General features: G+C 40.1%; 1 protein-coding gene across 1 annotated transcript in view; it reads right to left on the bottom strand.

Moving 5' to 3' along the window:
- The window catches only part of LOC149183558 (NADPH:adrenodoxin oxidoreductase, mitochondrial-like), a 251417-nt gene that overhangs the window by 54116 nt on the left and 181419 nt on the right, over positions 1-15882 (bottom strand). Inside the window, exons 8-10 of the mRNA XM_089417184.1 lie at positions 14440-14501; positions 13924-14122; positions 13555-13618 (exon numbers count right to left, since the gene is read on the bottom strand). Of these exons, the coding sequence (XP_089273310.1) occupies positions 13555-13618; positions 13924-14122; positions 14440-14501 (325 nt within the window). The remainder of the gene's footprint in view (positions 1-13554; positions 13619-13923; positions 14123-14439; positions 14502-15882) is intronic.

A 15882-nucleotide genomic window follows, 5' to 3' on the forward strand; every position in this document is an offset into this window, starting at 1 on the left:
TGTGGGGTTGAAGGCTTTTCTCACTGACTTGTAGGTAGGTGTAGGCGACAGGGTTAACACCCCTCTTGCATTAACACTGCACCTATACCGAACCAGGAAGCATCACACTCAATGATAAATGTTTTAGAGAAATCTGGAGTTGCCAATACCGAGGCATTACACATAACTTCCTTCAATTCTTCAAAACACCTTCCTGCTTCCTCATTCCATTCAAATGAATTCTTCTTTAAAAGGTTTGTTAGAGGTGCAGTTATATGTGCATAGTTTTTAATAAATCTTCGGTAATATCCAATCAATCCTAAGAAGAATTGGTCCATTCCTTTATAGCCTTGATTTTATTAGGGTCCACTTTTACTCCTTCATGGGATATTATGTGTCCGATATATTCTACTTCTTCCTTCCAAAAGCTGCATTTGGATTTCTTGGCGTAGAACTAATGCTCTTCCAATAGAGTACGAAATTTATCCAGATGTTGTAGGTGCTCCTTCCAAGTTTTACCGTAAATTAAAATATTATCAAAGAATACTAATACAAACTTCCTAAGATATGGACGGAATAACTCGTTCATAGTGGCTTGGAACGTTGTTGGTGCATTGGTTAACCAAAAGGGCATTACTTTAAATTCATAATGACCTTCATGTGTTCGGAACACAGTTTTTGGTATGTCTTCCAACCTGATTCTAATTTGGTAATAACCTGACCTTAAGTCCAATTTTGAGAAGTATCTTGCACCATGTAATTCATCCAACATTTCGTCGATAAAGGAAATTGGGAATTTGTTTTTAATCGTTATTTTGTTTAATCCCCTATAATCAATGCATAGCCTGAATGATCCATCCTTCTTCCTTACCAATACCACTAGACTGGCAGACAGAGTCTTACTTTTCGAGATGATTCCACATTTTAGAAGGTCTTGGATTAATCTCTCAATTTTAGTCTTTTGGTGATGTGGATATCGATACGGTTTGATGTTGATAGGGTGTGATCCTACTTTGACTTCTATTGTATGCTCGATTTCCCGGTTTAGGCGGCATTTTCATAGGCAGGTCTTGGAATATTGTTTCGTGCATCTGAATTAGCTCTTGTACTTCTGGTGACTCTTCGTTGATTACTTTTACAGATAACATTTCTAATTGGTGACATTGTACTACATAGGTTGGTGCTCCTTTTCGAATCATTTTCATCATTTGGAATGACGACACGCTTTGATTTTCTGATGCTTGAAATTCGTATAACTTGTACCTCTACCCTTCCCATTTAAAGCTTATAAACTACTTTTGATGGTTGGCAGATTAAGTGCCTAGAGTTTGTAGCCATTGGATACCTAAGACCACATCTACTCCTCCTAATGGTACAATGTAGAACAGAGATTCTAAATTAAAGTCTTGAATATGCAATTTGACCTTATAGCATTTCCCTACATTTTCAATCTTCTTACCATCGGCTACCATCACCTTCATGTTGGGCATGGGAAATGTGAAAATGTTGAGTCTCTTTGCAATGGTTGATTCTAAAAAATTGTGGGTGCTACCGATGTCGATGAGAACCATTACGTTGTCCTTCTTGATATGTCCTTTTAATTTTAAAGTCTAGGGTTGTGATATCCCTGTCATAGCCGATAATGACACTTGCGGAATGCTTCCGTCATCTAATTCTGGAGAGAATTCTAGGGCATCTTCTATTCCTTCTATGTCTGATTCATCACTGTTTGAATCATTAGTTGCTTCACAATTATATAGGTTCTTCGTCTCTTTTCCTTTAGCACACCTATGCTTAGGGTCCCACTTTTCGCCACAGCATTTGCACTTGCCTTCTTTCATCCTTTGCATTTCCACATTAGATTTTTTGCCTTCACGAAGATGTGGTGGAACATATTTTGTATTATCTGTATTCACAGACTGGGGAATTCTTTGTCCCGAATATACTTTTTCCGGTTTTGACCACAGTATCTTTTCAAATTTCTTTTCAGCAGCTTTTGCTTTTTGTCTTGCTACTTCTATCAACGTAATGTCATGAAGTTCAAGTTCTATTCGTAGATGAGTTTTAAGTCCAAAGATGTATGATTGGATTAGACGAGATTCTGATAACCCAGGTACTCGTGTTGCTAAGGTCTCCCATTCTCGAGTGTATTCATCCACATCTCCTTTTTGTCGCAATCTGATGAGTGTTGAAAAGAACTCTTCTTCCTTGACACCTTGGAATCTTTTAAAGAATGCATCCTTAAATTTTCTCCAACTGATAGCGAGTGTCGTCTTCTTCCACCACATATACCAATTATATGCTTCGCCTTCCATTTTCATGGAAGTGTGCCTAATCTTTTCGTCATCATTGTCAATATCGTAAATCTTGAAATATTCTTCTGCTTTATTGAGCCACACAACGCTGCATTTTTTGTTACCGTCGAACTTGGGCAGCTCGATTTTTGCTCTTCGTTGATACGTTGCTAATGGTGGAGTGAAAAGAGGATATTGATCGGTGAATGAATTGCGGAGCTGCTTATTTTGAAAATTTGCGTTACTATTTTCTTGATGGTGTGTGGATGATTTTTTTGGAGACTCGATTTTTTCATGAGAATCTGCAGAATTTGTTGAATCTGATGAATTGTGTTGTTGATTACCTCCATCATCCTGGAATAGTTGTTCGGGTGTAATCTTCATCCTATCACAAATAACGGTCAGCATTGTCATTGCCTGATTATGATTCATTTTGGATTCGATATGGTTATGCTCGAGTTGTTGTTCTATATGATTTGTCGTATCTTGAAGCTTCTTGATATCGTCGGAATGTCTGGTAACCTTACTCTCAACATCAACTAATTTTTGGTTAAAATCATCGGAGTGGCTAGTAATCCTATTCTCAATATCAACCAATTTTTTGTTGAAATCGGTCATTGTCATCGATGACATTGAACGGGTTTGTGGGGGTGTATATTTGTCTGTCAGCTTAAACCTTCTTCCTTAATTTGTGCTAATTTTTTTTAATTATTAATAATAATATTTTTATTTTTATTTTTTTAATTAAATAATAATTAAATTATTTAATTTTTATAATGTAATTATTGTAGATCATTAACCAATCTCCCCAAACGCTGACCCGACCACCAATAACCCTTGGTTGATTAGTCACATCCATCAACCGTGGCAGGCGTCGATGACTCATGTGGCTACAACAACCAGAAATATACTAACGCAGAGGAACGGGTGATGACGACGAAGGATAGGAATGACGCAGAGAGTGCGGGGTTGTGGACGCGGGGACAGCGGAGAGTAAGGCATATACAGCACAATGTGGTGGACGCAGACAGCAGGGTGGTTGAACATATACAACAGCAGGGTTGAATGCAGACAGTGCGGTGGTGTGGAGGGTGGACGCAAACGGAGTGGCGTGGAGGAACAGAGGGGTTTCGGATGCGGCTGGATTGAGTCAGCGGGGAATCAAATGGCTTGACAGCAGATGATACTTTAGTGTAGCGTCTTGCAGAAGAACCGAACAAGCTCTAATACCAAATGGCACAAATAAATCAGTTATTCAGCGATTTCATATTTTATTATTATTAAACAAACAGAAGATGATTACAATTTGTGGGAGGCCCCTAGCTTTATACTGCCTTGGGTGCCTTTTGGTGAATGGGCATGATCATGATCCCTTTGCCAGATCATGCCCTTTTCCTAATAACTACTAATTAACTAATTTTTATATAACATTATATCTCAATGGCACTTCACTATATTCACCCTTACATGGTATGTACATGAGAAAACTTCACAGATCTAGTGCTTAATGTTTTAGAATATTGAATTAGATCAATAAGATAGACTATAGAAGAGTTATGCAATCATTTGATTATGGTATGATGATTTTTTGACTCTCGATCTAGGTGCCATTTAGAGCCTCAATTTTTCAGCATTTTCATTCAGAAAACGATTATATGTATTGCAAAACTTATATCTCGATGGCACTTCACTGTATTCACCTCTTTTTAAAATTGGCAACTAGGGCCAAATTCCACCTTAGGACAACTCATATGATGGAGATGAATATTGCATTGGATTCCTCTATTCGAGAGGTCCAATTTTGATATAAAGATCATCTCATTCTGACAAGCAGAAATGGAACTTTGAATTTATTCTCTCTTATGAACAAAATGTCAAGGTCAACCTCAGTCAAATGTAGGCTCATGAAGCCCGATAGATGTGTCTCCTCACCCTCAACGAAGTGTATACATAGGAGTGACCTCTCTCCTTATGTTGATTTGGGGTAGCATCGAATGTGCTCTAGCCATGAAAATCGATGGAGAGGCTAAAGCACATGAGATCTCCAAGACCCAGAAATGGTTTGGACAGATTGTACCCAGTTTGGGAGATATTAAAATAATTAATATTTTTAATGGTGTTCCTAAGTCTAAACTTAGAAAAAATAAAATATTAATGGGTATTAATATAAAACTGGGTTAGAAGGTTCCAAAAGTCATGGATCAAGCCAAATCTAATCTTAGCCATTGATTCGAGATTTAATCTCGACCGTTGAAGGACCAACGAGAAAATTATAAAAAGAGGCTTGAGGGTCAATTGGAGAACACACCAGAGTTATTCATTTTGGTAGAGCGGGGTTGCTAAGCAAAGTTGAATCAGTGATCAGCAGCGAGGGGCAGTGAGTACGAGGAAGAGAGGCAAAGACAATACTGAGAGACCAGCGCAAAAGCAGAGAGAGCGAAAGCAGCAGCCAGTCAAGGCTACACAGAGCCAGCAGAGACAACGTAGAGGCCAGAGGGACTGTGTCATCCACTCAAAGACTGCTGGAATGATGCAGAGGGGGTCCCGGAGGCTGCGCAATGCCTCAGGGGGTTGACGCAGAGGGTCCTGGGGCTGACGCAGAGGCCAAAAGGGCCAGCGCTGAGCTTCAGTTGCGCCGGAGAGGGTTTCGTGGAACAAGTTTTCTAAATACCTGTTTGCGGATATAGAGGTATTGCTGCTATATATTTTTCTCTGTCAAGTGAGTCGATTAGGCACCCAGTTGTATTCAGATCCATTGCATAATAATATAACCCTCTGAACCAATGTTGCACGAAGCGGGGACGAAATGGGGACGTTTTCTTGAAGCGGGGACACGGAAGCGTCATTTTCCTAAAATCTAGGAAGCGAAGCGTCTGCTATATATATATATGTTTGCATTTATACTCAAAACAAACATCCCAAATACCAAATTAGTTGTAGAAGACATGAAAACATGCATATTTTTGCATAAGTCAAGATAGATATTGCATCCATGATTCCATTGTAATTACTAGTATGTACATCAATGATTAATTATTCGAACATCAACCATCTATATTCTAGCAATTACAAACATACATCAAATTTTTAAGCATATTATAAAACATAAAACATTTAAGCATATTATAAAACATAAAACATAGAGCATATTATGATTTATCTAGCAAGTGAGCAACTGTCAACATTTGTCATGTCCAAAATTCAAATAATAATGTTTACAAAATATGTCACTTGGTCACCGCCAAGACAAAAAGGTTCAAATTCACAAGCCTACAAGTCTAATGATTAATCTATGACAAAAGTAGTAAATTGTGAAAATATCTACTAATCTCTCCTCCTTCCACCATGAGGAGAACGTGGCAGCGGGCCTCCACATGGTGGCAATGAAGAAAATGGTGCTTGTGGATGTTGTGGCACTGAAACTGATGAAGACAAACTCCCAGTTGTTGGTGTTGAACCATGGAACCAAGGAACCAAGGGACCATATGGGGGTGGCATCTCAACACGATCATCATCATTCTGGAATCACTCAAAAAATTCATACAAAAAAAAACACTAGTCAACAAAAAAAATTAAAAACATGAATTAGAGAAATGCTTTATAAGGAAAATTCATACCACAATGGACATACCTGGATAAGAGCATCCTCTAATTGCTCTAATCGCAACACTTCATCCTCCAAATTGGGCTCCTCTGGATTCCTGTCCCAAATCTTAGGGTCTTTATTAGTCTTTGCATCATCAGAGTAATGGGACAACAATCGCAAGTTGTAATGAACATAAACCAAGCTCTCTGCTCGATCTAAACTCAACCTGTTCTTTTTAACACTGTGGATGGAAGAATAAGAGCTCCAACACCTCTCTGCAGAAGAAGTGTTTACCACCTGTGATAGCATCTGCAATGCCAAAGTCTGTAGAAGTGGAGTAGCTCCTCCATGCATGTTCCACCACTCGAGAAGAAAAAGTCTCTCGATCTCTAATTGCATGCATGCTCTCAAATGGACCAGTGTTAAGCGTATAGTTGCTCAACTGTCTCCGTACCATGGCAGCCTCCTCCTCATCAGGGACTAATTTACTCAATGCAATCATATATTTTTTGTGAACCTCTTGATCTTGGTGTGGTTTTCTCCTGCTTCCCCCCCCAGGTGCTGGTGTTGAAATCCATGATGGATGATAGTATTTAGGTGTCAAAACATATGCTAATGCATGCAATGGAACATTTAGCATTTCCCATCGGTTTTCCACATCTACACGAATATAATTGTAAAAGGTGATATCTCTAGGCTCAACAATGTCTTTAATCTGCCCCAACATGCTATCCATTTGCTCATACACCTCCCCAATTATTGGTCGATTTGAATCTCCAAACTTGATCATGTAATAAATTGGTTTGGTGAATTGCAAAACATATTTAACCTGTGACCAAAAGTACATGTCAAGAATAGTGTCCTTCGTTGTATTAGCACCATCTCTATCAGTGTTAATTTCATCCCATGTTTCAGCACACACCATATTAGTTAAAGTTTGTCTCACCTTCACTAACCGCCTAAAGGTGAGGTAATAACTGGCAAATCTTGTCTTTGCAAGCTTAAGCAACTGCAAATTGGAGTAAGTGCCATAGAGGTAGTTTACCCTTGTATGCCCTGTGATGAATTTAATGAGTTGCTTCCCTCTCCTGTAAAGCTCATTAATCCACCCACATTCTTTATGCTTCACAATATCATGCATCAAAAGGTTCAATGTATGAACCAGGCACCCAGACCAAAATATGTGTGGATGAGTACGCTCAATAATTTTTCCTGCTGCCTTACAATTTGTTGCATTATCTGTGATCACTTGAACCACATTATTCGGACCAACATCTTTGATTGATTGCAATAGGAGATCTACAATGTTTTGGGAAGATGCACTGATGGAGGAGGAGTCATGACATGTAATAAATACTGCACCACTAGCAGAAACACCAAGAACATTTATCAAATATTGGTTTCTAATATTTTTCCACCCATCTGATACAATGGATACCCCACAATCTACCCACTCATTTGTAAAACGTGTCAAAGCTCTTTGAACCTTTGCTTTTTCTCTTTCTAATAACACTATTCTAGCTTTCTCATAGTTGGGGGACTTGTATCCTTTTGGGGCTTCATTGATGGCCTTTACCATTTCATGCCAATAGGGATAGAGAAGCACATTGAATGGTACACCGCAAGCACAAAGAAATCGGACCTTTCCATCCACATCATCCCTCCCAGCAACATCAAGGAAATCCCCTATTGTTCTTTTACCTCCAGAGCTTCCAGAAGTACCATGAGGAGATGAACTACCAAATCTAGAGGTTGCACTTGATTCAGAATGAGTTTTTTGTTTCTTGCTTTTTTGTTGTGCAGCCTCCTCTATTTGGATGTATTTTCTTCTTTGTTCAGATGAAATGTTTGGGAAAATTTGTATCCCCACAACACCCTTTTTATCATCACTGTCCATCATCCCACAAAGATGTCTCCTCACACAGGTATATGAACCACTAAATGGTTTTCCTCCATGACAACCATGAGGACACAAAAATTTGTAGCTTCCACCACCCTTTCCCCCTTCAAGTTTGGTCACATAGTTCCACAAGGGTGTTAATGCAGCTTTCCCCTCTAGTGTTTCAGTTTCCCATTCAGGTTCAACTTTATCCCCTTCCTCTTCAAACACATTGGGTCACACATATTGGGACCACTGTCCTCTTGTGCTTCTTCCCTTCTATTCCTACTCCCCCTTGGCATCATTAAAACCAAAAGTGGAATAATACATAGAAGCCAAAAGAACACCATCTTGGAATATAGATATAGGTGGTGGACAACCTGCAATCAAATGAGCAAGTAGAAACAATGGGAAAGAGTAGGAGAGAGAGGAGAAAAATAAAAATAAAAATGTCAAAAAAATAAGGGAGTTTGGGGTTTGCACTTACCTCTTTAGCTCTCGTACATGGAAGTCCTCCAAGCTCCTCCTCCTTTTCCTAGCTCCTCCTCCTTCACTCCTCTAAGCTCTCCTCTCTTCTCTTCTCCAACTCTCGTAAACTCAAAGTGAGAAAATGAGAGATGAATGGGGGCTTAAATCCCTTCATTCCTCACCCTAACCCAAGGTGGACCCACCCCCAACAAGTCAAAATGCCAAAAAAATAAAAATAAAAAAAAACAGCGTTTCTTTGGCCACGCGGCGGAAATGGAGGAAGTGTGTACGAAATCACTCGCGATCCATACGCTTCATACTCCGAAGTGCGTTTCGGTCACACACTTCCGGAATTTCCAAGAAGCGTGTTTATCAGTCCGAAACGCTTGTCAGTTTTTTCAAAATGCGTCTTGTACGACGCTTTCCCCATGCATCCATACAGATCGCGGATCGAGGTTTAGATTCGGGGGAGGGGGGGGTGTTTCCTGCAACAATGCTCTAAACAACTGCACCAGTTTTCCCGCATTAGGTTTTTCCGGGGACATTTCTCCAAAAATAACGGTGTCACTTGTCTACTTTTTTTTCTTTCAATTGATGATCTGTAGATGTTGTGACTGTATTTTGTTTATTTCGGTATTTAAATGTATTAAATAACTTGTTCAAATTTAAATAAGTAGAAGAAATAAACCAGCAGAATACAGATTAATTTTCTAACGGATGACTAAGAAAATTCAACATCGTATCATAGCGTGGCTGTAAATCACAAGAAAGTTGAAGGCATCAGCTGAGTAGAGCATTTGTAGCAGATTTAGTTGTCCTGAGTGACAGAGTTGATCCTTGCAGAAAGCGACAAAGGAAGGGTTGACGCAGAGGGACTGTGTCATCAATTTGGGCATGAGAGAGGCCAACGCAGAGGCTAAGGAGGGCGAAACAGGCTCACGCAGAGCCATGCAGAGGACAGGAGGGCTAACGCAATTGGCTGAGGGAGTTGTTTTGTCAGTGCCGGGATTGCGCAAAGCCAAGAGGCTCAATCCTTCAGTTGTTGGGTGAAAGAAGTTGTGGGTAGTTTGCGGGAGCAAAGCTGGTGGGGAACTGTGGTCAGAACAGTACCTGACAGGGCAAATCCAAGGTAGAGGGAGTTGTTGCCGAGGCAGATTTCTAGCCAAGGAATCTAGATCAGTGTTGCAGTTGCACAGACGATCGGAGAGGGGCAACTTGACGATTAGCAGAAGGATTTCCAGGAGGGAAATCGGGACTCAGAGGTAGTCCAAAAGAGAACTTCTAAACAAAAAGTAGAGACTCAGTAGGAGTCGAACCGAAAATTTCCATGTTGGAAGTAGAGAGACTCGGAGGAGTCGACAGAGAAGAGCAGATAGATGGCTATGAATGGGCTGAGGGATCAGGATAAGCTGGACGGAGCGTCCAACTTTGTGGTCTGGAAGGCCATGATCCTGTCCATTCTAGACAGACATCGCATCAAGGGATTCGCCTTGAGAGTAATGGCTATCCCAGTTGACCTGTAGCTAATGAGGTACGAGGAGGCAATGGCCAAGGCAAAATGCATCATCCTTGATGGGGTTAAGGATCATGTGGTCCAACATATTGCCGAGAAGGAGACGGCAAAGGAAGTGTGGGATACCTTGAAGACGTTGTACCAGCATACTTCCATGCAGAGGAAGATGCTACATGAGAATCAGCTACGGTCATACCAGATGCGGAAGGGAGAGCAAATAGATCTCTTCCTCAGTCGGTTGAAGGAAATCCGGGACCAACTTCCATAGGGGCCACGTCGGATCAAGAGTTGATGGTGAGGACCGCACTAAATGCAGTCTCCGAGGAGTGGGAGACATTTGTCTAGAGCATACTGGGCAGGGCGAATCTTCTAGATTGGGAAGAATTGTAGTCGGCTCTTCGCCAAGAAAAGATCAGACGGCTGACCAAGACGAGAAGTAGCAGCAAAGGAGTCTAGATCAAGAAGGAAGAGGAAGAGGATGCAGCTCTGGCATCTGCGGGAAAGTAGGAGAAGAGGAAGAAGAAGGACCTCTCCAAGGTCAAGTGCTTCCATTATGGGGAACTGGGTCATTATGCAAACCGGTGACCGAGGAAGAAGAACAAGGGAGAGGCGTCTAACTCTAAGGCAGCGCCAGTGAAGGCGAAGAAAGAAGTCGAAGAGGATGACGATTGTGCCATTAGTGCTCATGTGCCACTAGAGAAGAAGTGGTGAGACATCGAGTTGTAGTCAGGAAGACTACAAGCGATGAGGGGCAGGATCCTTGAGTTACCCAACCTCTTGCATTATACCTTGCTACTGGAGCCCCGAAGAGGAGTAGCAAGACTAGCGGATGTAGGTAGACACGGGTACAGATGAAGCAGCACAGAGTGCTACAGTGCAGGAGTCCCCGGGCAGTGCGAGGCTAGCAGGCTGCAACAGTGCGAGAAGCACGGGAGTGTTGTACCAGTGCAGGATGGCACAGAGAGGTGTGTTATAGTGCAAGATGCAGGGAGTTATTGCAGTAGCGCAGAGGTCAGTAGAGGGAGCACTTGTTAGCGACAGAGAGAGCTTCAGCATCAGGAGTGTTTCTAGCCTGACAGGGATGTCAGAAGTTGGGTGGATCAGTTACTCGCTTCTCAGTAACTGAGTTATAGTGCAGTAGCAGTATGCAGTAGCACGATGCAGCATGATGAGAGGGGATGCAGTGCAGATGCAGTTTTGGGAGGATGGACCAACAACAACACGGATGCAGAGGGATCTGTCATACGACGCAGCAGTGGCAGTGGCAGGGCCATGGGCAATAATACAGGATGCAACAACGCAGAGGATGTTGGGCATGGAGGCTTAGCATCAGCACAGGTACCGGTGCCAGATAATCAGTGTGATGCTCAGTGAGGAGTATTACTAGAGCACAATCCTCACTAAGAGGGAGTGGTTATTGGGGGTAGAATCATATGTGCTCTAGCCATGAAAATTGGTGGAGAGGCTAAAGCACATGAGATCTCCAAGACCCAGAAATGGTTTAGACAGATTCTACCCGGTTTGGGAGATATTAAAATAATTAATATTTTAATGGAGTTCCTAAGTCTAAACTTAGGAAAAATATAATATTAATTGGTATTAATATAAAACTAGGTTAGAAGGTTCCAAAAGTCATGGATCAAGCCAAATCTAATCTTAGTCGTTGATTAGAGATTTAATCTCGGTCGTTGTACGAAAAAAGTATAAAAAGAGGCTTGAGAGTTGGTTGGAGAACTAACCAGAGTGATCAGTCATTCATTTTGCTAGAGCGGGGTTGCTAAGCAAAGTTGAATCAGTGATCAGCAGTGAGGGGCAGTGAGTACGAGGCAGAGAGGCAGCGACAATACTGAGAGACCAACGCAGAACCAAAGAGAGTGAAAGCAGCAACCAATCCAGGCTACGTAGAGCCAAGCAAAGACAACGCAGAGGCCAGAGGGATTGCGTCATCCACGCAGAGGCTGCTGGAGTGACGCAGAGGGTCCCAAAGGTTGTGCAGTGCCTCAGAGGGCTAACGCAGAGGGTCCTGGGGCTGACGCAGGTCAGCAAGAGGCTGACGCAGAGGCCAGAAGGGCCAGCGCTAAGCTTCAGTTGTGCCGGAGAGGGTTTCGTGGAACAGGTTTTCTGAATACCTGTTTCCGGATATAGAGGTATTGTTGTCATGTATTTTTATCTGTCGGGTTAGTCGGTTAGGCACCCAGTTTTACTTAGATAAACTGCATAATAATATAACCCTCTGAATAGTTGCACCGGTTTTCCCGCATTGGGTTTTCCCGGGGACATTTGTCAAAAAATAACGGTGTCACTTGTGTGTTTGTTTTCTTTCAGTTGATGATCTGTAGATGTTGTGACTGTATTGTGTTTATTTCAGTATTTAAATGTATTAAATAACTTGTTCAAATTTAAACAAGTAGAAGAAATAAACCAGCAGAATACAGATTAATTTTCTAACGAATAGACTTAGAAAATTCAACACCTTATTTGGACATCACTCATCTCATCACATATCTCTCTATCTCTTCTCTTGATTGGTTCGTACAGCTTGGAGGTGGCCTCTACCTACTTCGGACGTGTGATAGGACGATGAATTTCTGGGATTGTCTGCTGGCCGAATTTCAGGAAATCAGACCAGCGTTGACCAGGGCTCTTTTGACCAGTGTTTACTGTGTTTTCTTGGGCAGAAATTCAATTTTTGGAGGCTGCATTTATTGGCCCAGATATCGAGGAGTTTGGGATAGTTTGACCAGAGTTGACTTCAGCGTTGACTTCAGATTTAACTGCAGTTATTACAGCAGTGTTTTCTCTCTCCTTTGACTGGGTTGACCGAACTGTTTTGGGCTGACTTTGACTCTCTTGGAAGGCTGAATTAATCTGCTGTTGACTGAGCTGCTTGGAGGACATTTTGGGGCTGCTTTGACCAGCGTTGACTTTCTGGTTAGGGCTGCAGTTGACTGCTTATTTTGACAAGACTGTTTTTGGGCAAGTTAATTTGATATTTGTATTCTCTCTCTGCTGAACTATTGAAGAATAATAAGAAGATTTGATCAAAGGGTTTCCCCACATTGGGGTTTTTCCCTGGCATCCGCCACATCTTGTGTCCTCTTGTCTTGGCTCATCTTCTGGACATGTTTTTATGTTCTATCTGCATTTACTATCAATTTGTTTAAGTTAAAGTGATTGCTACTTAACAAAATTGGAAATTGTCATTGGGCTGATAAAGAACATTGAAGTAAATTGCGCTAAAGCATAAAACATACCATTGTTATCTAAAATTAACACCCCTACATGGTATGTACATGAGCAAGCTTCCAGATCTAGTACCTACTGGTTTTTAGAATCTTGAATTTATGTTCATGGTCATGATATATATATATATATATATATATATATATTTATCTTTTAAAATTTGAATACTCTATCTCTATTTCAGTTGACTAATTCTTCAACCTAGTTTCATCACTGGTTTGGGTCTGGTTTGAGAATTTGGGAATGCCATATCAGATTCGGTACTTTAATGAAGCCCAACATGCTACAAAGACAAAAGGCATTTCATATCAAAGATCAAAACTTCACAGAAGTTACAAGGGTTGTAAATCCCACATCTATGTCACACAAAATAAATCTTACTGATACCTCCATATTGCAATCAAGAACGTACAAGTTCAAAGCAGAATAAAAACATTTACTACAATATTCCTAGAATAGCAAAACACAAAACATATCTCCATGCAAACATCTTATGTCAAGATAAATGCAAAAAAGATCCAATTATTTCTTTGGAAATATTTAATAATTAGCTCCCTAATACCAAATCAATTCTAAAATGAAAGGTACCCACCCAGATTCAATCTCTTCAAACTCTCCAGTCCCCACAGCATATTGGTAGCTCGTAGCATCATCTCCTGTAGATGCATTCAAAATGATCTTTTGTTTTTTAATTGCCACAAAAATTATCAAGTGTTTATTGTTTTGAAAAGCTACTTTTGCAAGAAAACAAGCCAACTATAGTTAAAGGATCAAGAATACAAGATACATGGAAATGAGGTAAAACTAAAAACACTGATCTAGAATTGAAAACCCTATATGATAAAAAGAACTAGGAAAGTACAAAAGAAAACCCTATCTGATAAAGAGAACTAGGAAAGTAATATACAGGGACTGGAAAACAGTTTGGCAGATAGAATACTAGTCATAGTATATAACAAACCTTTCAAAATAGTCTTTTCTAAGCGCACTCCAGCAACCTTTCTCTGGTCAATTGAGGGTAAAAATCTGTCCGGCTTTCTAAAGAAAACAAAATGAAGGTCACGATCATGGGCTGAGAATTCTTGGCAAGGCTTTGATTTGGCAGCCTTGCAAAAGAGCTCATATACACGTTTTTTACTTCTCTTCTTTTTGGTTTCTTCCTGTTATCAACCACAAAAAGAGCACTTTGTAGCAACAACACTTAGTATTCTCAATTCAAGACCCAAACAAAAAAAATACCATTAATGCAAAAACAGTATTTATAATAAACATGCCATCAAAATATGGGAAGCTATAGCAAAGCTTGATATTATTAGAATCAATAATTTGTTGATTAACAATTGATTAATAAATCACAGTGTCACCTATTGGATCTTTACCACAATGGAGATATTATTATTAACAGATGAAGCAAGCAAAAAATTCAAACACTGTATTTGACTTTTCAAATGATAGGACTGAGAAAAGTAGATCGAACCTCATCCAATGATGAGGTGACTAAATCTGCTTCCTTTATATGCACATTCACACCTTGTATACCTGTAGCCAAAATTACCACTTACAAATCATACAAAGAAATGGACAGTAAATTTACTGGCATTAAAATTTGTGAATAAAATGAGTTGATAGTTATCTATAAGATACAAGGCATGTACAAGATCAGCAGGAAACTGCCACATGATATGACTTCCGTGCATTCAACAACAAAAGAAAGACAGTTTGTCCAATAAGTGGCCTTGAAATGCAAACATTGCAAATCCCTGAGATCAACAATTTTGGAGTGAGTACCTCCAATGCAATAAAAGCCACTTCCCACACTAGAGTTCAAGTTGCTATATTTAGAGTTCAAACATTATTTAGAATTTCCATTGCCAGAATAATGGCCTTGGAAATGTGAATTCTTTGACTTTAGCATGCCTGCAGCCACTTCCTAGGTACGCTTGGTGACACTTCCATACACAGGTTGGAGTTACAGTATTCCTGGGATACGAAAGTTATCATGTTGAGTAGCACCAGAAGGTGTGGTGTCACTTCTTTCAATGTGTATAGACTGAAAATGTAAGTACAAACTCCATGATAGTTTGAATAAATTGTGCCTAATTCTTTGGACCCAATCATCCTTTTAGACTGTTGGTAACTTGATAACGAGCACCTCTGGTAAAGTGAAAGCAAATAAAATGTCCCGTTAATGTGGCAACTTCACTAGGAAAGCAACTATATAATCTGTCTACACAAAAGAGTCTTCTAATTATTTTAAATTTTCTAATTTGCAACATCTTAATAATAATCGGTATGTATTTTTTTGTTTCTATCTTTTCACCGGGTATTCTACGTTGAAAAGTGTAACTAGCTTCAGTCTTCATAATTATCATTGTACTTGTATCGTTATGTATTTTGCGTAAAAAGAAGAAAAAGAAGAGAAAGAATTTATTATTATTATTATCATTAGTTAAGCATGTTCTTCATGCTTCTAGGATTTATTGAGTCAAAGAGTCAAAGACCTATTTGGACTTCTTGTAAAGAAAAAGGAAAAAGAATTTTTTTTAAATGTAATCTGGGTTAATTCACCTCAAGATTCCAAGTCGGCCCTCCTGGATGACAAGTTGGCTCACTCAAAAGATGTGTATTGTCACATATGAGAACAACTATATATTGGCATATGTCCTCCATCAAAAAGCAAGCAATTTGGCGCTTTCTGTAACAAGTTCTGAAGTGAAGACATGCAAAGTTCTGAGGTTACAACATCATGAAGTCTTGCGAATTTCTGCAGGTCATATATGCAAGTTTCTGTGGCAGATGTCAGAGATAATAATGCAAAGTTCAATTCAGAAAGTGAAATGGTGGTAAGTCTGGAGGTGTGGGCTTTATAAGAAGTAAGGGGGGCGGGAAGGAAGGGGGCAGGCAAGTAAACAGAAGAATA

Source organism: Pinus tabuliformis, chromosome 3_2, assembly GCF_031772625.1.
Source record: "Pinus tabuliformis cultivar Carrire ecotype Pingquan chromosome 3_2, CPIR1, whole genome shotgun sequence".
In the NCBI taxonomy this organism is placed as follows: Eukaryota; Viridiplantae; Streptophyta; class Pinopsida; order Pinales; family Pinaceae; genus Pinus; species Pinus tabuliformis.